This window comes from Cynocephalus volans, chromosome 3, assembly GCF_027409185.1.
Source record: "Cynocephalus volans isolate mCynVol1 chromosome 3, mCynVol1.pri, whole genome shotgun sequence".
Lineage (NCBI taxonomy): Eukaryota > Metazoa > Chordata > Mammalia > Dermoptera > Cynocephalidae > Cynocephalus > Cynocephalus volans.
In genome coordinates, this window is record NC_084462.1 from 171,613,203 (window position 1) to 171,639,779 (window position 26,577).

Below are 26,577 nucleotides of genomic sequence, written 5' to 3' on the forward strand. Positions count from 1 at the left end.
AATATAACAAAGCATTCAAAGACATTAATGCCATTTTAATCATAACTCTTTATGCATGTCTTTAACTCTGTAATTCATTTTCTAGAACGTATTCTTCAAAAATAATTGTAAACCTGATCAATAAGTTATATATGAGAATAATTTCTGTAGCATCATTTCTAATAGCAGTGAATTAAAATCCTTTTAAATGTCCATGAGTTAAGAAATAATTAATCATACTATGTAGAAGCAATAAAATTCTGTGTCATTATTTAAAATGTTAAGGTACCTCTAGGACTAATATGGGAAGATGTCCATAGAAGATTATTAGTTGAAGAGAACTAGTTTTCACAATAATGTAGGCAGCATGATCAAAGTTTTAAAAATTGCAAACACTTTATAAAGTTTTTATATATTATAAAGAACTGCATAAAGAAAGAATCTGAACATATATACATTAAACAATAACAGTTGTTATCTGGTGAATGAGAATGAAGAATTAAGATGAGAACTTTGTTCACTAATTAGCATAATTATGTTTAAGGTTTTTTGAAAGGATTGCTGCATTACTCATATATTATTCAAAAAGTGAATAAAAATTAAAATCAAAATTAACTTCACTCACCTGTGAAGATTATAAGTTTGTAAAAGGATTTTTTTAAAAAGAGAGAAATCAATAAATCTAAGAAAATAGCATAGTTCACTTGTCATAGTTTTTGACTTGTGTGTGAACAATGAAAATTATCAGAAGCAAAATCAAAATTCCCAGATAAGCACAGTTGATGGGATATATAGCTTCATATTTTTAATTTTTTTAAATATAAACTTTTACCTCAAACTTTGTCAAATATTATCCAGGCAGTATTGGAAATGCAAAGTCAGCCAACACCTTCAGGCAGTGAAAGTGCCACAATCAAGAACACTATGACCCTTTCACCATTTTGTCAATTGCCAGAAAAATTAAGTCTCACTTTTTATTCCTTAAGAAATTTTAAAACAGGAAAAGAACAAATGACCTTTGTTTTAGACAATATGGTAAAGTACAAGTATAGAAAAACTCCACCTGGTACAAAACAGACTGTGTGGTGTAGGGGCAGATATATACAAGGAATCTTCAAAAGGTTCTTGGAAAGACTCCTTACCTTTTAATTCCATTTTTCCATGAACTTTCTGAAGTACCCTCATATGTATACCATGTCTAAGTGAATGTAAAAGAAAAAACAAAAAATAGGAACAAGAACAAAATAGGATTTCACAATAGTAAACTCAGGACCTGGCATTTATCTTTAGAAATATGCTATGGAAGGAAATAGCAAAGATACAGGATGAGAGCCATACCCTCAGCAGATATATCAGAATAAAGCCCTAGTACATTTCTCTAGAGCCTCCAGAAGAAATGCAGCCCTGTATTTTTAGATTTCTGACTCCCAGAACTATAAGATAATAAATTTGTGTTGTTTTAAGCCATTAAGTTTATAGTGATCTGTTATAGCAGCAATAGGAAACTAATGTCCCAGCCAATTAATAAGAACAGCTGCTTGTGTCCTTTTCATAACACTGAGGTGAGTCATTTGCAAGTACCTCCACATGAGTGACTTGGAGAGAATTTTCAAAGCCCAAGGGCACCTCTTAAAAAGTTTAGAATATGTGCCCTAACCAGGGGGAGCCAACAACAAAATATCAGAAAGAGAGAAAACCTCAGATATTTTAATGAAAACTAACCAGCAACTCAGTGACTCTCTCCACAGTGGGTATGTTTGGTGGGGGGTAGTGTGTGGAGGGAAGGGGTGTTGTGCGCACACACATAAACGCATAGGTGCTGCTGCGGGCTGAGGCTGGAGCGGGCGGGGAGGCGCGCGGGTGGGCGGCGGCGGCGGCGGCGCGTGGAGCGGGCGGCACCCGGCTTGTAAATAAACTGCGATGCTGTCTCGGGCTGGCCGGCCAGGCTCCCGCCCCCGCGCGCCCTAGCGCCTCCGAGCCAGCCTCGCGCGCCCTCGCCGGCTGCCGGCCACCCGCGGCCCGCGCCCCTCGGGATCCCGCCGCTGACCCGGGCGGGATGTGACCCCCTGACCTCCCGCCAGGCCTCCCCTGCCCCCCGGGGGGGCCCGCCTCTGCCTGCTTTTTGGGGGGTGGGTGGGGAGGGGCGCTCGGATCATGGCATTGGAGTTCCCGGGCTTGCAGCCGCCGCCGCCTCGTCCACGCACCCCGAGTGCCCCTTCTTCCGCGAGCAGCAGCGGAGAAGGCGAAGCGGCCGGCGGGGGCGAGGCAGATGGGGCTCAAGGCGCGCAGGGCGGCGGGGGCGGAGGAGGCGGCGGGGCCGCTCACCCAGCCGGGGGGACGCGGAGGCCGCCGGCGACGAGGAGCGGAAAGTGGGGCTGGCGCCCGGCGACGTGAAGCAAGTCACCTTGGCGCTTGGGGCCGGAGCTGACGAAGACGGGACCCTGCTGCTGGAGGGCGGCGGCCGCGACGAGGGGCTGCGGAGGACCCCGCAGGGGGTCGGGCTTCTGGCCAAGACCCCGCTGAGCCGCCCTGTCCAGAGGAACAACGCCAAGTACCGGCGCATCCAAACTGCGATCTACCACGACGCCCTGGACAGACCGCGGGGCTGGGCGCTGCTCTACCACGCGCTCGGGTGAGTACCCGGCGCTCCGGGCGCCCCTCGGCGGCGGCGCGGGTGGGGCTCGGGGCGGGGGCCGGAGCTGAGGACGTCGGGGGCGTTAAACCCCGGAGATGCTCTCGCGCTCGGCTGGAGACCCGCCTGCCCCCGGCGCGTGTTCCTCTGCTGCGTGTGTCTGTGTCTCTGAGCCGCTCTCCGGGTTTGGGCAGCCTGGCTTAAAAGAACCAGGCGTGGTTCCCCAGCTCATTTGGAGATGGGGCTGGCGCGGGTGCGCATTTGTGGCACCTTCTCGGAGTGTTGGTACCGAAGCTTAAGTGAATTATGTGGTTTTTCCAATTAATGTGGGGATGGAAGGGGATAAAGCAGGTCCTCCCATGAGCTCTGTGTGTGAACCCGGTGTTGCTCTAACTTGGGGCTTGGACTGGCCAAAATGCATGTCTTTGGGTTCTTTGTAGGGAAGTGAATATGAGTGTGGGGGGGAGGGGGGCCCTAAGCCTAGACAGGGGCTGGGGCTTAACAGAGCCAGGAGGTGATGGGGACGGGATTATTTTGGCTGAGGCATCTCCGTGATTTGGATTCTGATGCCCCCTCAGCCTCAACTGCTGCCCCTGCACTTGCTTCGGCTGGGCCTGGGCACTGCGATGTGTGGGGCCTGGGCTGGAGATTTGCCCCCAGGCACTCTTCCCACAGAAAGATTCTTCTTGCTAGTCAGCATGTAAATGCATGGCCAGAAGGAAGATGGAACTTCCTCTGCATCTGATACTCAGGATGGAAAATCCACCCGCATTTGGGAGGGGGAAGAGATGGGAGTGATGGCTCCTCACCCGAGACTGGAAATCCCAGCTGTCAGCACACACCTCGGGGCTGGCAAACTTCCAGCTACCCACTGCCTCTTGGCCATGGCTTAGCCATCGTGATGGCTGCTTCTTAGGAAGCTGTACTGTTACCAGAGTTTAGGCAGGGATTTGGCCATGACCTTGATACCCCCACTTGTGCCTTTAGCAGTGGATTGGTGGATTTTCCCCTCTGGTCTCCTCCAACTGACCCGTGACAGATAAGGTCAGAAAGGCTGGGGGCGGGGGGGGGGGGGGGGGGGACATGGAGTTAGTTACACTACCTGCCAGTCTCCCTGGGTTGGCAGTGCTTTTCCTGATTTGGCCACAAGGTGGGGGCATCTACACGGGACCTCAGACTCAGCAACAGGTTTTTTCAGAATGGTTACCAAAGCTGGGAGAGGGTGCCTTCCTGCAAACTGAGGAACCGTGGGAGTTGGGGGTGTGGTAGGGGATTGGGGTGGCATCCTGCCAGGAACATGAATTTTTTGTAGTCTAGCCTTTGGGGTGTGTATGGTGCATTTGTGTGTGTGTCAATTTGCAGGTGTTGGTGGGCCTGGCGGGAGGGAGGGCTTAGCACTGGTTGTTCTTTCATTCGCTTTCTGTGGCAAAAAAGGACTAAAAATGCATTCATCTCTCTATCTCTAGCACGGTAGTTAGTGAAGTGAATACTGGAATATGGCATAGTAAAGAAAAAGGCACCACAGACTGATAACACACAAACACACGCAGACTCACACGTCCTCTCCCACGTAACTGGTGCTCAGCACGTGTCGACTGATTTCCAAACCTAATTTCCCAGCTCTGGCGGTTGTGGGCTCCCTCTTTCCTCTCCTCTCACCTGTCCCAGCCAGCACCCCCAACCCTGCCTTGCCCAGTGTGGGGAAGAAACAGCCAAGGCCTCTTATTGACAGAACAGTCATCCTTCAATTCTACCCTTCTTTAGAATGATCCCATTAACTGGAAGCAGGTTTGATAATGCCAGAAGCTGTAGCCTAAGTTTCTCAGAGAGGATCCAGGAAAATTGGAGACTGTAAGAAGGCGGAGTCAGATACCCAGCTTGGCCCTTTCCTATGTGCATATACATTTGCTTTGTTTAATTCTCACAGGGTCCTATGGGGTGGGAATCCTCATCTCCATTTTACAGATGAAAATATGAGCACTTCAAGAGATAACATCGCTTGTATGAGATCCCGTAGCTGTTTCTGGAGCTCATGTTTGGATGCAGTGGGTCAGCTCTGTCTCTGAGCCTGGATCCCAGTTCTGATCTCTGCCAGTGATTGTGAGACACTGATTATGTTGCTAGGTGTCACTGGACACCTCTCTCCCCATTGGTAACACAGGGGCCTTCGTAATGCCTCTGCCTCCCCTTCCTAGCTTACAATTGGCAAATGGCCAGAAGGTGGAGTTTGGAATCAAAGCAGGGGCTGGTCAGACCCAGAAAACCACAGTGTTAGGGAAACGTGAGATGGACTGGGGGTGGGAGGTGGAACTGCAGATTCCGATTAGTTGAGATTTATAGGAAAGCCTGTGCTGGGTTGGGTTTGACCTCCTACTGCTGATGCAGCCTTAGTTAGTGGATGCGTCGTACATTCTCCCTCCAGCTTAGGAGCAAGTCCAGTCAAGTGTACATCATGGAACCTTTCACAGATGATTCAGGATTTTTCAAGGCATTGAAATTTGTGCTTCGAAGCATCCATTGTCCTATTCTGGGCTGGGGCTGATGACATGAGGGGGACCAGGAAATTGGGCTGATCTTACAGTCTAGTGCATGATTTTTTTTTTAAATGAACGATACCCATGAGATGAAATTATTTGTTTTCTCTTTCCTAAAGGTAGCATATAGGTAATGTAGAAATCAACCAAACCCCCACCCCGCTCCTTTTGCTTAAACACCCATCTCCTACTTTCTCCTGGCTACTCACCTTCACCTTGGCTCGCTTCCAGTGTCACCTCCTCCAGGAAGGCTTACCTTGACCCTCCAGGCTGGGCTAGAGTTGCAGTTGCCCTCCCTATGCAACTCCCCCAGCCACAAGACTTTGTATACTGCATCAGATGGGTCTGTTTCCTTGTCTGCCTCGCTGAGCTCAGAGCTACTTGAGAGTGGGACTGTGTCGTTCTCTAGCATTTTTAATTCCCGGTAGTCTGCAGAGCCCATGGTAGGTAGTAAGTACGCCTTTGCTGAATGGATGCATGACAGAATTCTCTCAGGATTCTGGTTAATCAAGACATTGCTGTAATAGCTTTACTATTATCATTACAACAATAAGTAGCCAAAGTCAGCAATACAGGATTTTAATTATGAGACTAGCTCTTGGAAGTCCAAAAATGGAAAAATGGACTATGGAGATAGGAAAAAGGTGGGAGACCCTGGTTTACATCTGGTGAGACTGATCACTTCTCTGCATTTTTATCCTCATGTCTGAAAGAGATTCTGATTTTATGGAAAATGTGCTGGACTTGGGGTTCACATCAGAACTCTGCTTTAAATGTCTATGACTTTGCACGAGCCAAGTTGGGTGCAACTTTGACCTGTAAGTTGGGATGATAACACTGCCCTGCCATAAGATGGTTTTTAGGTTTAAAGAAAATAGTGTATATGAATGCTGTTAGTTCCACATCAGGCACTCAGTAGTCATTAGTTGATTCTGAATAAGGGTCTCCTTAAAAGTCACACACACACCTGACCACCGTGACTGTCCTGGGGCTGTCCAGGGACTGCCCTTCCTCACCTGTTAGTGGAGAGATGCTGGCTTCCTCTTGGTGCTGTTGACACTGCACAGGCATCCCGCTGCCCTGACCATCTCTCTGCAGCAAGCTGGGTGTGATCAATCACTCTCTTGTTGACAAACCAAGGGGAAATGATTGCAGGAAATACCTACTGATTGCATGCTGAGGTGGGTCAGCTCCAGGGACATCTGGCAGGCAAGACTGGTTAGTAGGTGCAAAGACCCAACAGCTGTTCTGGAATGTAAAGGGCCTGGCTGGTGGGCTTAACATGTTGACCAGAGGATCTGCAGTCTCCAAACTGGAGGAAAGACACCAAACTTTCACTCACCCTGTTCCTAATTCAGAGTCTTTGCAAGTTTGGGGTGAGAGAAATTTGGGTTCCCAAACTTGCATTGCCTCTCATAGCTGGTATGGTCTTGGGGAAGTTGCTGTATCTCTGAACTTTTGTTTCTTTACCTAAAAAACTCTATCAGTAAATTGTAGGCTTTTGTGGCTAAGAGCACCGTGCTCTCAATAACAAATAGTTATTTGTGTTATTAATGTTATTCACTCAATAGGTTCTTTTTGGGTGCCTTCTCTGTGCCAGGCACCCCTCTAGATATTAGGAATATAGCAGTAAACAAAACACAACACAATGAAACAATCTCTGCCTGATGGAACATATAATACAATAACAACACTATTAATATTACCACAGATCTCAAAATTTGGTCATCTGGTCAACCTCCTAGCCAGAGCAAGAATCCCTTCAGCAGAATCTCAGCCAGTTCTGCAACCTGTGATGCATTACTGAAGGGACATCAGTTTTCTTTTTTAGATAATGCTGACTTCAGCTCTCTGATCTTTCATGTTTCTCTGACTTTGGCCCATTCTCTCCCTTTTCGGCTCCCATATGTCTTATTCTTTCTCATTTCCCACTTGGTGTTGGTCTTCCTAACCGTTCCCAGTCCATCCTCACCGTTTTTCATCCCACTAATCTCCCTTTTTCAATTTCCTTCTTCAGTACTGTCAATTTCCTTCTCATTACTGAGAACCAAGGATTTTGAGAAGTTGTCATTCTCTATTCAGTGGTCTTGGGGTTGAATCCAACTCTGCTATTTTTCTTTGTGTGACCTGGAGTAACATTTTTCAACTTTCCTGAATTTCAGTTTATTTCTAATATGAAGATAATAATGCCTACCTCCCAGGGTTGTTGTGAAATCTAACTGAGGTGATGGATATAAAACATCTAGACATGCCATTGTTGGCTTTCAGTAAATATTTCCTCTTTTGTTTCCCCTCTCTATATTTAATTTGCACACCTAATAAAACTAATGCACACTTGCCTTTGTGATAATCCCATTTTACTTTTCGCTTTGTTTTTTGAACTTCTTGCCTTCCTCCTAGCTCTCTTCTTTATGCCTTTTTCAAGTCACTCAAGTAGAATGAAGAAGCCATGTAAGGTGTTGACAATAACAGCCCCATGATATCAGATCTCTAGGCAGCAGTGGCTCCCTATGCTGGGACTATGACCACGTTTGCTGTCTACGAAGAGGCTTACATTATGTGGCCATCAGCGTTGGTGGGGAGGGTAAGCAGTGTCTCTCTTTCACAGGTGACTAAAAGGTTCTGAGAAGTTATGTGATTTGCCCAGGCTCTTAAAGCTACTTAAGTGGCAGAGCTGGGGTCACACAGGTGCCTTCACCCACTGTGTGGAGCTCCCTTCACCATGTCATGATTGTACTCAATGGAAGGGAGAGGGGGACTGAAACTCTACCCTCCTGCATCAGACACTTTATAGCTGCATTTCTGACAAGTTCCCAGGGAAACCAGTGCTGCTGGTCCTCAGACCACACTCTCACAGAGCAAGACTTTTCAAACTTTGACATGCATGTGCAATCATGTAGGCAAAAAGGTACCTTAAGAGAGAAATCTGGAGCTGGCCCCATGGCTCACTCAGGTGAGTGCGGTGCTGCTAGCGCAGAGGCTGTGGGTTTGGATCCTGTATAGGGATGGCCGGTGCGCTCACTGGCTGAGCGTGGTGCCTACCACACCGTGCCAAGGGTTACGATCCCCTTACCAGTCAGAAAAAAAAAAAAAAAAAAGAGAGAGAAATCTGATGGACTCCTCCTGAACTAAGTTACCAAAGGTGTATATAATGACACAAACTAACCCTCCCCTCCTCCTGATCTGTAATAGTGGCTAAAGTGATCTGGATCTAATCACGAGGAAATAACAGACCAATTCAAATTCTGGGGCATCCTGAAAGATATCTGGCATGATCTCTTCCAAAGGGTCTGTGTTGTAAACAAACAAACAAAAGAGATGAGAACTGTCTCAGTTAAGGAAGGTTAAAAAGACATGCCAACCAAATGTAATTCTTGAACCTTGATTGGATCCTAGATTGAAAAAATAAAGAAACATAAAGGATATTATTATGGGGATAATTAAGAAAATTTGGACATGGACTGCATATTACATAGCATTATTATATCAAAATGTAATCTCTTGAGTGTGATAATCGCATTGTGGTTATGTAGGTGGATGTTCTATTTTTAGGAGATGCATGGTGCATTAGTGGTGACCAGTCATGTTGTCAGCTACTTAGTTTTAAGTTGTTCAGCACACATACAGATGTGCATGTGTGCGTGTGTGTGTGTAAAATGCACACACCAGAGGGAGAGAGAGAAAGAAGCAAATGTGGGGGAAAAGTGAGCAATTGGGGAATCCAGGTGAAGAGAATATGTGTGTATATTACATGACTCTTTCACTTTTTAAATTTTTTTAAAAATAAAAAGTTAAAAATACTTTAAGACGGAGGGGGAGAGTGGGACTGGTAAAGAGACAAAAAACAACTACATTGTATACTGATAAGTTAAAATAAAAAAAGAAAAAAATACTTTAAAAAGAAGAAGACTAAACACACACAAACACACAAAGCACACACATGAATACTGATGACAGGCATCATCCTCACGTGATTCCAATGTGAAGCCAGCTGGGGGGATGTCACCAGGATGGCAGAATATGTGATCCCCGTGTCGCTCCCTCCTACAACCCATCAACTTACAACTGTTAAAGCATAAACACTGCCATCCTGTCGTCACCAGAAGGATGTGAAGCCAGGCCTGAGGACCTCTGTCTGAGCTGAACAGGCTTTCTTACTTGATTCATGGACTCTGTATATAGACCATGTCTCCAGGCTCCTCTCAGCTGTGGGCCTTGTCCAGGTTATGACAAGCACATGGCAGAAAGGTGCAGCTCAGTGTGCTAAGCTCGCTCATTTCAAGACTGAGTCCCTGAGGAGTGCCAGGCCTGGTGCCAGGCTGTTGAGGGAGATGAGCCATGGTTCTTTCCCTACAGAGACAGGGACTTGAAACTACTGAAGTTAAATAGTCTAGCAAATGCCGTAACAGAGAGCACCAGGGTCGGGAAGGCATTGTTAACCCCTGTGTTGTATGAACAGAGACTTCTCCAAGGGAAGCGTAAGCTCGGGATGCAATGGTGGTGTCTCCTATTTGTCCATTTGATGGCTAGTCTCCCTTTCCTACCTGAAGAACTGAATGCTAAATTCAGTTCAGCGAAATGCTGAATTATTATTCTTGCATTATTCGGGAGTACCCTCTTTTCAGTTTGTATTTGTTTTTAAAATTCCATAAATGTTTAAAAGTTTCATGAACTGAGCATGATCCTATGGTATTTTCCTGAGGGTCAAGGTCCTCCTCTCTTTTTCTTTTTTGGCTGGATTTTAGGGTTTTGACAGAATGCACGCAATATTTGTTTAATCTTGTAACAACCGCACAGCGTCAAGACAAGCGAGAAGGTCTCCAAACTCAGACTGATTAAAACTTTTGTAGATGTCGTGCTCTGTGGCTCTGGTTCTGGGTGGCCCAAGACAGCTGTGGGTTTGCCAGAAGTGCGTTGGATTAGCTTTCAGAAGAGGTGCTTTAAGTGTGTGATTTGGACACATCGCTATTCACACAGTTGGCAAAATGGGCATCACAATACGCACTATATAGGGTTGGTGTAGGGATCCCATGAGACCAGTGTGAGGGAGTGTTTGAATGCTACTGAGAGTGCAGCATTCTGAGGTAGCATTTTCCTAAAGCTTTAGAAGGATCAGGTAGGTCCCACAACTGAGACCTTATCCATGTTGGATTTAAACGTTTTCCCATGTACAGATTTGCCACATTTCTGTCCGTGTCCCATCACCTGATCATCGCTGCATATTTTTATTGAGAATATTGAGAACCTATTAACCATATAGCTTAGTACCTGTGTCTACAGGGATGTCAGCTTCCCTAAAGTGATCACCTTTTGGAGGAATAAAGACAATTAAAGGTTTGGAGATGACAAGATTGAAGTCAATACAAAGCTTTCAGGCCACTTCTGGTTCTGGAGATGTCATAGGATGCAAATCAAAGCCTATCCAAATTGTAGCCTTGGCTGGATGGGACTTTTTATTCTGGCACAGAAGGGATGGAGGAGTTTGAAATGTTTTCTTCAGGGAAAAAATTGGGTTATAACTCAGGAACAAGATCGCTTCTTGCATGTAGTTTATGAATAAATAAGAGGAAGTATTTATGTAATAGGCTCATGGAGCATCCCATATGTAGGCCCTGGTTGGCTTTCTCCTGAGAGAGGGCCTCCCTCTGTGCGGAAGACCTCAGAGCTGGGATCCTCTTTTCCTCCTCTCCATGCCTTTCTTTTTAAAGAGTCGTATAGAATCATCGGGACTCTGCGAGAGTGTAACAGTTGAGTTGGAGCATATGAAACCAGCATATTAATAATAACTAATGTTTTATATCATCTTATCATTTATAATATCACCTCCCTGGCAACACGACCATCTGTTCAATTTCAGGGGAACCTGCTTGATATGTATTTAGTAACCATAACAGTTACAGCAGGTGCTTTCTTACAAATTACAAATTTGGTTTCCTTAAGCCAGTGTTGTATCTGAGGAGCAGGCAGGCTACCCACAGAGATTCTTTGCCATTGACCTTTGTATCTTGTTATATAGCAACCTAAGTTCATTCCTACCTTTATGACGTCTTTTTGGTGAGATGGGGTGAAATCTTACCCAACAAGACTTGAAAATACTGGGCTAGGAGAATGTGCTCATCCAGCCCAGGCCTTCTGTCCTAATGGAAAAGTCTCTCAGTGCTATCAAACTGTTCATCTCCCTGCTCCTGCCCTTTCATAAATTCCTAGTGTTCCCTTCGTCTCACTCCACATGTATCAGTTACAGATGCTTCCACCCCTGGTGATGCCTGTTTAAAAAATGAAACCAGCAGGCCTCAGTAATCAGCAAGTCTAATCAAACTAATCAGCAGACAGTTACTTAACAGCAGCTTATGGGATGTATGGGCCTGGCACAGAGTGAGGACTTGGCAGATTACAAAAATCAGAGGCTGTCAGAGGTGGAAGGGACTTCAGAGAAGAGGAAACTGAGGCCCAGAGTGGTTAGAAACTTGCCTAAGATCGCACTGCTCACCGGGGAAGGATGCCAGCCAAGTCTTCTTCCAAGGCCACTTCCATTCAGCCACCATGACTTCCCCTGGCCGTCCCCCAACAGCGGTGTAGCCATGGAGCAGCCTTACCTGACACCTCTTGCCTCTGGGTTCGCAGCTTGTCTTAGCATCTGAATCAAATCCTTTTCAAAGTGTAGTTTTGCTCAATGGACCTTTTACTTTATGTCAGAAAGGCTAGGATCAGAATGTTTTCTTTTGAGGGCAAGATGAGTTATTGCTCAGGGCCACATTTTCTTCTTGATTCCTGTGGTTGTTATGAATGAACAGAAGAAAGAGTAAAGACAGGAGCAGGCTGAGGGATCAGGCTCCAGTGGCTTCTTGCCAAGGAGGCTTTCCCTTCTTGTGGAATTCTCGGAGCTGAGATCCCCTTTTCTCCATCTCCCCAATCCAGTTCTCTACCAAGAATCCTGTAAAGTAGTTTCTGATCTTCATTGAGCTCAGCATTGAGCTGGGACATTCAAAGTCGTCAGATAAATGACGACTAATGTTTTTGTCCACTTGCATTGTTTACAAGGTCACCTGTGGGTGGCATCACCATTTGCTCCATTCACGGAGACGTGATATGTTTTCTTTAGTAGCCGTCACTGACATTTCTCAGATTAGTTCCCTGTGCCCTCGGATGAACACTCTAGATGGTTCTCCTGAAGTGTAACTCAGGGCCCAGGGAACACTGTCCCAGCTACCAGGAAACCCAAGTTCTCACCTGGGGTCTCTGCTGATTTGCTTTGTACTTTCCAATAAGTCACTTTACTTCTAAATGCTTCAGTTTCCTCATCTGAAAAATGGGCCTAATAGTCCCTGCCTTCCAGGTTGCTGAAAGGGTTAAACGAAGTAATTGATGACAGTGCTGAACAGAAGGCTGATGTCACATCTTGGTTTGTGTTCCCCCAGAAGCCAGGCCTGAGACGAGGAGTTGCTCTATCTTGTTTTTATCATCTCCCCTTTGAGGAGAGATTTTAGATTTTTTTTTCCCCCTTATTAGCCCCCACCCATGAAATTTTAGTGCCGCAAATACACCGTGTATGTCTTTAAGAACTGTATGCATGTCCGGGCTTGGTATATAAACAGAGTACAATATTTCCACCGTACCCCATTCTGCAAGAACCAGTTTTGCCCTCCTGGAGGCAATACCATCCCTACTGAAAATGCATGATTTAGGAGGCAATTCCAGGAAAAATAAGTAAAATTGGGGAAAAGTGGAGGAAGAAATCCAGGGAATAAGAGGTAGGCTGTGGTGTGCGTTATCAAGCAGGTTACTGTGAGGGGTGATTGAGGCTCAGTCCTCCTGGAGAGCCTGGGAATGCCGTGTAGACCAGCCCAGAGTGATCCGTGAACTCCGTCCATCACTGGCTACGGGCTGCTCCCAGGCAGAGAAGGCCTTTAGACAAAAACTGCTCGTTTGCCGAAGGTGTTTGTTTGCAGAGGCCACTTAGGCAGGTGCTGGGAGTGACACTGAGGAGGCATGGGACGGATGCTGACTCTGGTTCTTAAGTGAGGAAAATATTGTGACTTAAGGCTCACAAGTGTGTCTCTGTCTTCTCAGTGGTCTTTAAATAAAGGAAGTCTTGAGGCCTAAGGATCATGGTAATTCTTCAGTGTTTTTTCCCCTCATTAATTTTTCATTTAGGGTAGTCATTCAAGAAAAAAAAAAGTGGATTAAAAGTGTTTGTAAATATGTGGATTCAGTTTCTGGTATCTAATGGTAGGTAACCTTTTTTAAGCTCTTATTCTGTGCCAGGACTGCAGAGTTCTCAAAAGCTCCCTGAAACCTGGTCACTGTCAGTGTTACCCGCTAGGGTAAGGAGCTGTCTCCATGTTGATGTTATGCTATGTTCACATATTAGCAATTCTAAAATTAGCATATAAAACAGGAGAATTATTTTAAATAAGCACAGAGAACTTCAGTCCTGCTGACACTATAATTCTGCATGGCTTGTGATACTTTCAAAGAATGAGGAATCTTACTAATTTATAATGTGAAACACACTAGCATTTTCAAAACAAGATTAAAATAGATATTCCAATTCCTCTTACAAACACATCTTTTGCTGAGAAAAATGGCAGGATCGTGGTTGTGAATTATGGTGCTATGACTTCTGCTTTTTGCTTGAGTTTTGGTTTCCTGGGGAAGTAATTAACATTTCCCTTCACAATTCTTGTTCACTAAAGGGAATGTTGAGATTCTTTCTTAAATTCCTCTTTTGTGCCATGACTTCAACACCTTTTTTTAGCTGGAAAGAATTGAAATGGAAAAATCTTAATGCTTTAGGCTTGATATACATGCCCTCACATATCTGCTGATCAAACTCAACCTGTTCTGACTGCGCATTCAGCAGACATTGATTTTGGGCCTCAAGATGCCAGACCTTGGGCTAGGAATAGGCAATACAGGGATGAATAAATCAGTTTCTGCCTTTCAGGGGCTCACAGTCAAGTAGGTAAATAAATAAATGCGTAATGGTGTGATACTCACTGTAATATACACATATACTTAGTCTACTTGGGTTCAGGTAAAGTTGTCAACACTGTTTACATGGGTCAGGGAAGGTTTCCATCAACCAGAAGTAGATTTCATTGTGCATACAGGGTTGGAGACCGTTTTCTTCCTTCACTTTCTAATGCATAATCATGGCCATGACTATGTTACACATTTCGAATCAAAGGCCTGATTCATTCTTACAATGAAGAAAAGGTGCTGAAATTGATGCCAGGGAAAGTGGCATCACACAACCTAGATCTGGGTGAGCCTTGAGTTGAGCTATTTAAAGAGGTTGAAGACTTGTTATTTTTTAGCCGTACGTGTCTCTATGGCTGAGCATCCATTCTCCACAGTTCACAGCTCGATGCAACACACGGCACACTGGGCACTCAGTCTTGTTGCATAAGAGGACACGATGCCACCCCTGAGAGGGGTGCAGCTTCAGTGACAAAGCAGACATGAATGGAGATGAGTGCTGGCTTTGAATCCTGGCTGTATCATCTGTTATCTGGGTAACCCTGAGTGAACCACTTAACCAGCCTAAGCCTGTTTCCTCATCTGCAGTGCAGAGCATGCCTTTCCGCATGGTACAGATTAAATGACATGTCTGTAATGCAGTTCGAAGCCTGGTTTGGGCTTATGGGCAGTGTTGGATAAATGGCTGTTCCTGCCCCATTCTTCCCCAGTCTTGCTGAGATATTAGTGATGTCAGTGAATAAAAGTAATGTTGAAGTCAATATCATAATGTCTACTCCAAGCTCCATGAGAAGGTTCTGTTACAATGTGCAAGTTCCGATGAACCATTATGGTAAAAGGAAGGAATTTACATTGAAAAAAAAAAGGTATATGAAGAAAAGATTCTGCTGCCAAGTTTCCTAAGGAAGGTGAGATGCCAAGAAAAACACTTGCCTAAACCACATGACCTTTTTCCTCTAGGTTTTTCCTTTCCTCATGTGTTCTTAGACTACACTTCTTATCCCAAATACTTTTTGTTATTTGATTCTATCTTTCTTTTATATTCATAATTTTATTTTGTGTATAATCCCAAGATTACCTCTGCAAGATGTGGCCACATTGTATGAGCATAGATCCTGGCACATAATAGGAGCTTGATTACTATTGTAGATGAATGTGCTGAGTGAAGCCACACAAACCAGTTTTTTCAATCACACGAAATTAATCTGGGTCATTACATACATGTGAATATGTTGGCCAAATTGCTTCTTTCAAAACACAGCTACTTTTTATAGTAACAATCTGATAAAGGTTACAGGTTGCTATGTGTGATGTCTTCCCTGCATGCTTAAATTGTGTTTGTATGTGTGTGTTGAGTAAGGCTTATATACCTCTGTGTGTGTGTGTGTGTGTGTGTGTGTGTGTGTGTGTGTGTGTGTGTGTGTGTGTGTAAGAAAGACAGAAAGAGAGAGGGAGACGGAGGGAGGGAAAGTGGTAGGTGGAGAGAAGTATAATATCCTTCAAATTTTAGATATTAACCATATTAATAATAGCAGTATTATTCCTTCTATTCTTTATTGGCCTACTCTGTCCAGGGTACTGAGCTAAGCATTAAAAGCATTGTTGCATTCGATCCTGTGATAACACTGCCAGATGCGTATAATTGGCCCCTGTTTTATCAACGAAGACACTGAGGCTCAGAAAATCTATCTAACTTTCTCAAGGCTTTATAGAGGCAGGGCTGGGAATTGGCCTCGTGCAGTAGCTGTGATGTGGTCAAGAGCTCTGAGTTCTTATTTCAGCACTGTCACTCACTGGTTGCTGATTTTCTTTTTTTGCCAGTTTCTTAAAAAATTGAAATATCATTTACATACCATAAGATTCACCATTTTGAAGTGTATAATTCAGTGGTTTTAGTGGCTTTAGTATATTTTACAAAGTCATGCAATAGCTGGTTGATTTTTATAGTTTACATTTGTTAGTGTTAGTCCAGACTGAAATGATGCAACTAAAAACAATCATTTGGATCCTCTGTTTTTCTCACCTGCAAAAGACTAGTTGTGAAAACTTAATTGGTAGAGGGCACTATTAAGAGAATGAAAAGACATGCCACTGACTGGTGGAAATGTTTGCAAAATACATATCTGATAAAGGACTTGTATCCAACATACAAAGAACTCTCAGAAATCAACAACATGAAAAAAACTCAATTAAAAATAGACAAAATATCTGAATTGACATCTTACCAAAGAAGATATACATATGGCAAGTAAGCATATGAAATGATGTTCAATATCATTTCATTAGGGAATTGTAAATTAAATCAACAATAAGCTATCAGTGCATACCTATTAGAATGGGTGTGGCTAAAATTCAAACACAATGACAATGTCAGATGTTGACAAGGATGCGGAGCAACAGGAACTCAAATTTATTGCTGGTGGGAATGAAAAATGGTACTAACCAACTGTCTCTTTGGGATAGTTTCTTACAAGGCTAAACATAGTATTACATTAGTGTCCAGTAATTGTGCTCCTAGATATATACCCCACTCATTTGAAATTTTATATCCATTCAAAAACCTTCGTGCAAATGTTTGTAATAGCTTTATTCATAATTGCCAAAAAACTATGCAACCAAGATGTCCTTCAATAGGTGAATGGACAAACTGTTGTACATCTGTACAATGGGCTACTATTATTCAGTGATAAAAAGAAATGAGCTATCAAGCCATGAAAGACATGAATGAATCTTAGATGCATGTTGCTAAGTGACAGAAGCAAGTCATACATACTATATGATTTTAATTATGTGACGTTGTGGAAAAAGCAAAGCCAAAGAGACAGTAAAAACATCAGTGATTGCCAGAGGCTTGAGGGGAGTGTAGGAAAGTTGAATAAATGAAGCACAGGTGATATTTAGGGTGATGAAATGACTGTATAATACTGTAATGGTGGATGCATGACTTAATGCATTTGTCAAAACCCATAGAACTTTACAGCACAGAGAGTGAAACTTAAATGTTTGCAAATTTAAGAAAATTATTTAGGAGGCCAGGGGATCAGGGAAGGAATGCAGATAGTAACAGGGGAATCTAACTGTATTACAAATAAAAGAAACAACCTCATTGAAGGTGATGGGGGGAGAAGGTGCTGACCTCAGTAACTTTGGCAATGAGTGTAGTCTGTAAGACTAAAGGCAAAAAGAATCATATGTAAGCACTGTACTCTAGTGGATAAAGTTATTTCCAAGGGGTTATGGATCAACGATTCTGATACTATAATACATGTATACTGGCACTGAATGGTAAAGCAAAAGATGGTGATGGTGGAAGCTAGGTATCTCACTGTCAGAGTATGTTTACAGAAAAGCAAGAGGACTGTAGAATATCCATGTAGTAATGGATAAGATTTGGAGATATGTATATGAACTCATGTTTAGCTTAATATAAACACAAATAGTTATGTATAAAAATATCTATAAATAGGCATATATATATGGGCCAGTATACACACTTCCATTTCCTTGTGCTGTCAGCTAAGAGAGCCTAGAAGATCAGACCCTTGGTAGCAACGATCTCACCTAGTACCTAGATCTTGGTTTCTAATATCATTCTGCAAGAAAAAGACACAGGATCCCTGAAGAAATGGCAGATTCTAGGACAGGGGCAGGAAATATGCAAGGTGAGCCTAAGGCATCATGAAGTGCCAGAGTATAAGAAAGTACTTTAAAAAATGCCACATTGATGAGAGTTTGAAAGGGACACAGGAGCCAACTGAGAGAGCACCCAATGGCTAAAGCTGGGACAATTTGAAAAGCAAATAAAGTAATATTGGAGTATAACCAAAGTATAAAATAAATATCCATGAGTCCATACTGATATCAGTAAAGGATTGAATGAATAAATAAGAGGAGGAGAAGAGAGACATCTCCTGCAAAGAATACCAAGTAATTTATGTAGACGCTGTGCCCTCAAGGAGAGGAAACATGACATGGGCTGCACATCGTGCAGAGAGTAGAGTATGTAAAGAGGGGTAAAAAAAGAATAACTTTATAGCATTAAACACTAAAGCTAGGTGATCCAGGTTAGCAGCAACAGTGATAAATTATGTTGATAATATGTACCCTTAACATGATATAATGAAAATGGCATTTTGCTGTGGCATTCCTCACAAAAACCCATAACCCCAGTATAATAGTGGGGGAAAAATAATACAAATTCCAACAGAGGAGCATTCCACAAATTACCCAACTGATATTCCTCAAAACTGTCAAGGTTGTCTAGGACAAGGAAAGACTGAGAAACTATCACAGACAAGAGATGCCTATGGACATGTGACAACTAAATGAAATATGGCATCCTGTTTAGGATCCTGGGAGAAAAAAAAGGACATTAGGTAAAAACTAAGGGAATTCGAATAAAATATTAACTTTATTTAATAATAATGCATTAATATTGGTTCATTAATTGTAACAAATGTACCATACTAATGTAAGATATTAGTAATAGGGGAAACTGGGTGCAGGTTATATGGGAACTCTCTGTACTATATTCTCAATATTTCTGTAAATCAAAAACTGTTCTAAAAAATAAAGTCTGTTTTTAAAAAAGGTAATTGGTGGTTGCCTTGGGTTAAATGTTCCCCCCCAAACTTAATCCCCACAATAGCTGTTGAGGATGGAAAATCCTATTATGGTAACTGAAATGTGGGGCCTTGAAGGGGTGATTAGATCATAGGACAATGCAGTAGTGAATGGATTAATAATGGTGGTCAGGGGCATGGTTCTGAGGGCTTTAAAAGGAGGGTGAATAAGGAGGTTGGTCTCTAGCTCTCTTTGCTCCACCATTTTGCAATGTGATACCCTTCAGTCACCATGGAGTATGCATAAAGCAAACGTACTTCACAGGGCTTGGTTTTCCAAAGCCTTGCAGTTTCAAATATTGACCTTGCAAAGGACAGGAAATTTTCCCCAGACTATAGTCTCTGTTGTAAGATAAAGAATTGTAACACAGCAAGGTTGCCGGCTCAACAACAGACAGGTTACTGATTGATATGTAAAGATACTGGGAAATCGCTGTAAGGAGAGAAAATGTTTGCTAAAATCAAGCTTTTGTTAGTGGATCAACTTAATTGCATTGTAGAATGTCACCTTGCTTGTCTTACTGAATGTTACCAGCTTCTATTGTTAAACTTGTTAAACTATACTTAGCAAAAACCCCATCTATGTTCTCTTCCTGTAACTTCCTAGTCTGAGAATAAATTCAGGAAGAGAACTCCAATTCATGGTTAATTTCCCACATGGAAGGAACACCTCTATCTTCAGGGTTCCAGGAGATTAACCCACTTTGGGGGTTTCTCACTGCTTAGAAGAGATGGGCTTTGAGTAATCTTTGGCAGCTCCATCACACAGGGGAAAAGGGGTGACAAATCCATGGGAGGCGAAGCAACAAGTCACTGAAGTTACCACCAAAGAAAGACTTCACCAGTTGTGTTCTCTGGACTTTGTACTTCCCAGCCTCCAAAACCATAAGCAATAAATTTTGTTTTCTTTTAAATCACCCAGTTGCAAGTATTTTGTTATAAGCAACAGAAATGGACTAATACAGGAAATTGGTACCAGGGAATTGGGGTGTTGCTTATAACAAATACTTGAAAATGTGGAAGTAGCTTTGGAACTGGACATTAGACAAAGGTTGGAGGAGTTTAGAGAACTCACTAAGACAAAAAGACGAGGGAAAGTGTGTAAGGTCTTACAAACTGGTTAAATGGTAGTGAGCAGAATGCAGATAGGAATACAGACTGTAAAGGCCATTCTGAGATCTCAGACATAAATGAGAAGGAGCTTTTCGGAAACGGGCAAAGATCAGCCTTGCTATGGACTGACAAGGAAGTTGGCCATACTGTGTCCATGCCCTAGGACTTTGGGGAAATTGAAGAGTTGTGAACCAGAGTATTTGGCGGAAGAGATTTCTAAGCAGCAGAACATTCAGGAAGCTGCATGGCTACTTGAAACAGCCTATGCTGGGTTATGGCAGAAAAGACAGAATTTATAATTCAGAAGAAAGCAGAGGGCAGAAAATTGGAAAACTTTCAGGCTGGCTACAAAAGCAAGGGTATATCCCAGGGGCCCTTTGCTAATGAGATGAGTACAGAAGAAAGGGATTATCAGGAGAAGGCAAAAAAGACAATGAAGGCATTTCAGAGATTTTGGAGGCTGTTTTCCATTGCAGGCCCAGGGGCCTGGGGAGACAGAATGGTCTTCGGAAACATGCCTGGTGCACCCTCCACGGGCTCACTGCCCAGGGCCACCTTGGGAAGCTGCTTCCAGCACCAGCACCCCAGGTGCTTTGGCTGCTCCAACCATGGCTAAATTGGCCCAAGGTATGGCTGGACTTACAGCTTTGGAAAATACAAGCCGGAAGCCTTGGCTGCGTCCACAGTGTTAGGTCTGCAGGCTCACAGAATGCTAGAGATGTGGAGCTTAGGAGTCTCCACCCAGATTTCAAAGGATGTGTGGAAGAGCCTGTGACAGGAAGAGATCTGTTGCAGTGGCGGAGTCACTGCAGAAAGCCTTCACTAGAGCAATGCCGAGCGGAAATGTGGGGTCCGAGTTGCAACAGAGAAACCCCATAAGTGCCATGCCTAGTGGAGCTGTGAGAGCAGGACCGCCATGGAGACCCCAGAATTATAGAGCTACCAGCATGCAACGCCAGCCTGCGAGAGCTAAGGCATCATCTGAGACCAGGAAAGTCATAGAAGTGGAGCTGCTGGAGGACTTGGAGACCCAAACCCCACACCAGCATACAGAGGATGTTAAACATGGAGTCAAGGTACATGATTCGCCAGCTTTGAGATTTAATGCCTGCCCTGATGGGTTTTGGACTTGTTCAGGACCTGTTACCCCTTTCTTTTGGCCTGTTTCTCCCTTTTTGTATAGGAATATGTGCCCTATGCTTGTCCCACAGTTGTATCTCGGAAGTAGATAACTTGTTTTGATTTCACATATGGGACTTTGAACTTTGAACTTTTGAGTTTAAACCAAGACTTTAGGAATGAAATGAATGTATTTGAATGTGGAAAGTACATGAGTGTTGGGGGGGTCAGGAGCAGAATGTGAATTATGTCCCCCCAAAACCTAATCTCCACAGTAACTGTTGAGGATGGGAAATCCTATTATGGTAATTGAAAGGTGGGGCCTTGAAAAAGTGATTAGATTGTAGGAACATGCAGTAGAGAATGGATTAATAATGGTGGTCAGGGGTGTGGTTCTGAGGGCTTTAAAAGGAGAGTGAATGAGGAGGTTGGTTTCTAGTTCTCTCTGCTCCACCATTTTGCAATGGGACACCCTTTAGTCACTGAAGTCACCTCCAGAGAAAGCCCTCACCAGATGTGTTCTCTGGACTTTGTACTTCCAGCCTCTGAAACTGTAAGCAATAAATTTTGTTTTCTTACAAATCACTCAGTTCCAAGTATTTTGGTATAAGCAACGGAAATGGACTAATACAGTGGGTTTTGTAAACTGAGGCATGGCACACATGTAAGTCCTTAGACCTATTATGTAGATGTGGAAGTTCAGCCTCAGGCAGAGTAAATCATGACCCCATCCGATCCCACAATTACTGAGTGGCAGAGCCAAGATTTGGACCCAGGTCACCTACTTTCAAGGGTAGTCTGTCTTTCCTCTGCCCTCACTTTATTAAGTGATGCCCATGAAATGATGATTTCCACAAGAGATGGTGTTCAGGTCATGTTTGTGTGCTGTCAGCTAGTGGATCCCCACAGCCATGCTTCTTTTGACCACAGTAGAAGGGGAACAGTAGATTTTTCCTTATGTAACGCTGAACAAATTAGGTCACTGGCTCCCTCTACCTTGGGCCATGAAGTAAAGGCCTTGGGGACGCCATGATGAACTTAGACCCAGCTTGACCCAGTTCCTGTGTTCGGGCACATTGTCAGCCAGCTGGACAAAATGGTGTACTGTCAGGAGGAGAAAGATGGAGGAGTAAGGTGGAGGAGTGGCTTCTGGGTAGGTCACCAATATGCCTGCCATGTTGTGGTCACCAGGAGCTCATATCAGAGGCCTGTTGACAAGGCCCTGCCTGAATGCCTGCCAGGCCTGGCCCTCTGCAGAGAAAGGTTCCGAATTGTCTGCTCACTACCTTTCCCACCCTGAGTGTTTGAGGATGTGAGAGAAGATTCTAGAAGCCCTGGACACCCTCATTGTCTTGCCCATTGCTAGGCCCAAGCATCCTGAGGAGCCAGAAATGACGAGAGGTTACTTATCTCAACTTATTAAAGCTACTAAAAATAGTTAACTGTAGTTGGCTTTTGGGGGGTGGGGTGGGAGATAGGAAAGCTTGGGGAAGTTCTCACTGTATGGCCCTACTTCTGACTCACCATGAACCTTGAGGGAGGTCATGTTGGGCCAGGGGTGTTTTATGAAATGAGTGGGCCTGGGACCAGGAGGTGAGATCCCTGCAAGTCCTAGACCAGGAGTCAGGATGCCTGGGCTTTTTGACATAATTCATGGAGGGTTTGCTGTAAGGTAGGTGTGCATGGAAGTGACGCAGCTCTCGCATTCAGAGATCCCACTGTTCAACAGGAGGTGGGTGTGCTCACGACCATGCAGGGAGGCAGGGTGGCCTCGTAGCCACAGTGCAGGCTCTGCCATCAGACGTGGGGACAGATCCTCATTGTAACCTGTGCCGTTTTCAGCAGATTGCTTAACTTTCCTGAGCCTCAAATTCTTCATTGGTAAAATGGGATAATAGGACCTGCCCCACCAGACTGCTGTGACCATAGGATGGCATAATATCTACAAAGCAGCTGGCATGGTAGTGTTGATGATAGTGGTAATAAACAGCTCTCATACAAAGGCAGATTGGCACACAGACCAGAAGTCCAAATACAGATGGACTCCTGTGGGATGATTCTGAGATAGAGCTCTGGTAGGCTTCCTGGAGGAGGCAGCTTTTGATCCAGGCGTGGAAGGATGGAATGCTGTCAGGGTTAGGGCTGAAGGCAGAGGGAATAACTGGTAAAGGCTTGGCGGTGAGAAGATGCGGCACGTGGTTAAAATGTGACCGTTTCCCAGTGGCTGGAGTTGGGGCTCTTCATGTGGGAGTGGGGTGGATGGGACAGCTGCGTGGTGAAGAGGAGGAAATAGGAACTGTAACTGAAATGCTATGACCTTTCTTAACTATGGACTTGCTGTGTGACCTTGGACAAGAAACTCCAATGTCTCTGTGCCTTTCCTTAGTCCCTGAAAAATTAGATGGTTGGATACTTAGTAGCATTTCTCAGTGGAGAACTGATCAGCATTGTGGATGCCACTGGTCCTCGCTGGGCAGGGACATCACACACTTTGTGCAGTGTTCAGCATCCTGACACCCCACCCAGAGATGCTATTAGCACTCCCCGCTTGTGGTAAACCTGACGATCCCCAGGCTTTTCCAAAAGTTCTGATTGGGGTGGTGGCATCCTCGTTTGACAACCACTGGCCTCTGCAGTCGGTACGACTTCTTGTTCTAGAGGCCATGATTCTGCTTAATGCCTCTAGCCTCAGATCCTTGGCGTCCATGCCATCAGTGATGAGTCAAAGCAAAGACACATACGGTGCATGTAGGTGGCTAGAGAATCGGTCACACTTGCAGGGCTAGTGTGCAGTTTGCGGTGACTTTTTATGAGTTCGAGAAAGCCTAAACTTTTTAATTACAAACAATTTGGCTCAGGTAAAATGCCCACATACATCATTTCAAAAGTTGGGGGGAAAAGTCACCTGAACATAACCACAAGCATTCTTTCTGTTTCTCTCTCTGTCTCTCTCTTGTGCGCAGGCGCGCGCACACACACACACACACACACACACACACACACACACACACACACACACACACACACACACACACACACACACACACACACCTCAATCCCCAAGTCCTGGTGTTTGGAACATTAATTAGTGTCACTGCACGAAACAAATTAAGCTGGGGACCTTGTTGCTTCCATCTGGAAAAAAGTAGCGGTGGGAAATGCTGACTTTGTAAGCTGCAGAAGCAGTGCACTTCTTACCAAAATAGGTCTGTGACACAGACCCTCGCCAGGCTGCAGAGTGTGCTGTTCTGGGGGCCTGGGCACTGCAGCTTGAAGGGGGCAGAGAGACCATGGATGAAAATGTGGCTTATGTTTCAGATAACAGAGGTGTGCTGGACTCCAACTGTGTGACCTCAAGTGAGTTACTTCACACCCTGGATCTCGGTTTTTCTCATCTGTAAAATGCGGAAATTAATAGTATTCACATTAAAGGGCGGTTGCAAGGATAGCATAAGTCAAAGGTAAAATGCCTAGAAGAGCGCTGGGTAAAAAGTGAGAGCTGTGTCTGCTAGGATGATGACGACCATGATGCTGAGGAATCAAGGCCCCTAGGAGTCCAGCTGTAAATGGTAGGTCCTCAAAAACCACCAACTGAAGAAACAGATAAATGGAAATGGGGGTGCAGAGAGTCACAGCCAGGCACCCGAGCAGCAGTACAGCCCTCGTTTGCCATATTAGTGCTTTTTAAGTTGTAATAACAAATACATAAGATTGACCATTTCACCTGTTTTATGTGTGCAGTTCGGTGGCATTAATGCACCCACACTGTTGTGTGATCACTGCCACCATCCACCCACAGAATCTTTCTCATCCTAGAAAAGTGAAACTCTGTGCCCTTTAAGCAGTGACTCCTCCATTCCTCCTCTCCCTGGTCCTTGGCAATGACCATTCTGCTTTCCGTCTCCGTGATTTTGACTACTCTAAGTAACTCACATACTTAGATTTAGTACTTGGTGAACTTCATATGCTTACTTTCAGTGGAATTGTGTAGAATTTGTCTTTTCATGACTGGCTTAGCATAATATCCTCAAGTTGTATCCTTATTGTATCATGTGTCAAAGTGTCCTTTTTTATGGCTGTATAATATTCCATTGTATGAATGTGGATATATAAATGCTTTTCCTAGTTAAATATATGGCTACTCTTTCATCCGCTTCTAAGTCTTTCTTCAGTTAGAGAAGGTAGAGATTGTTTCTGTGTAATGGATCAAAAAGGCCAGAATATCTGGTTTTCCTTCCAGCCCATCCTGTCTTTCAAACTACGTGGCTCAGTAGGAACTGGAGAAGTTTTCTCAATGTCTTCTCATAAATGAGTTCATGAGCTAACTCCTGCTCTCCACTGCCTCTGTAGACCACTGGCTACTGTAACTAAGGAACCCCTTCCGTACACCAAAGCATCTCTGTCCCCTGAGTTGAATCCTATGCTTAAAATTCTGCTGTGTTTGTCCCAGTTTTGTATTCACTCACTATACATCTACTATAATTACATTCATGCGATTAAATATAATGTAACTAATAAAAAAAGAGTTCAAAATGAAAAAAAATATTACATGATATGTATATACCACATTCATGCATTGGCGGACACGTGGGTGGCTTCCGCCTTTTGGCTACTGTGAATGACACTGCTGGGAACATGGGTGCCCAAAGCCAGATGAATGCATTTAACTGCGCCTGAGTTTCTCCAGCCCCTCCAGCCCATTTCATCTGCTGCTGGCTGGTGGGCAGAGGACAAAAGGCCAGTGGGCTCAGATGACTGCTTGCCAGCTGGACAGCTTTGGGTACCTCCTTCATTCCTCTGGGTCTCCATTTCTTCATCTGTGAGAAGGGGTACCATGTCTCCTTCCTTACAGGGTGTCAAGAAAATAAAATGAGTTTGCTTATATACAGCACTTGGCACAGTGCTGACACATAGTAAACCCTGTAAAAAGGGAGATGCTGTTATCAATATAACACTCTGGTCACATTGCACATGATTTTAATCTCACTATGAACCAGTGTGGACATGAGGAAATGGAGGCTCAGAGAGGTTGGGTGACTGACCCAGGGGCACACAGCTGGTAGGCCGTGGATGGAGCCCAGATGGCCTAGGACAAGCCTGTGCTTCCCCTCCTGCTCCTTTTCTGGGCCTTTCTCCTGAGCTCCAGCGGACCTGGCACAAGGATTCATCCTGTGTTGGGCTCTGCCTTGGCAGGGTCTTCTGTGAGCATCCCAGCCAGGTTGCAGTTCTGTTGCAGGCAAGGGCCATGTGTGATGTGTTTTCTGTTAGTTGCCAGTGCCAGGCGTAGTGCTGGGAGTGAGGTCTGTGTTTAACAAACACTGTGGACTAATCCCTTTGGCCTTGTAGTGTCCGAGCTGAACTCCAAACAAAACCCCAGGTTTGAACACGGGCACTGAAAGCCGCTCTTGGAAGGCTGCGAGCAGCTGGCTTCCATAAGGACCGCAAAACCACGCTCCTGGCAGGACTGCCCGAGAAGGTTCTATCCTCTTGTTGGGCCATTCAGCTCCACTGCCATTTTCTTGCCAATTAGCACAATTTAGCCAGAGTCTGTCGTGTGTGGGTTTTAGTCCAGTTTTTAAGCTGGGTGATGTCTGTG

At 44.3% G+C, this 26,577-nt stretch overlaps 1 protein-coding gene across 1 annotated transcript in view; it reads left to right on the forward strand.

The window, feature by feature from the left end:
* Window positions 1-26,577, forward strand: part of LOC134372796 (potassium voltage-gated channel subfamily KQT member 3-like) — a 131,260-nt gene that overhangs the window by 75,118 nt on the left and 29,565 nt on the right. Inside the window, exon 2 of the mRNA XM_063090158.1 lies at window positions 1,925-2,611. Within this exon, the coding sequence (XP_062946228.1) occupies window positions 1,925-2,611 (687 nt within the window). The remainder of the gene's footprint in view (window positions 1-1,924; window positions 2,612-26,577) is intronic.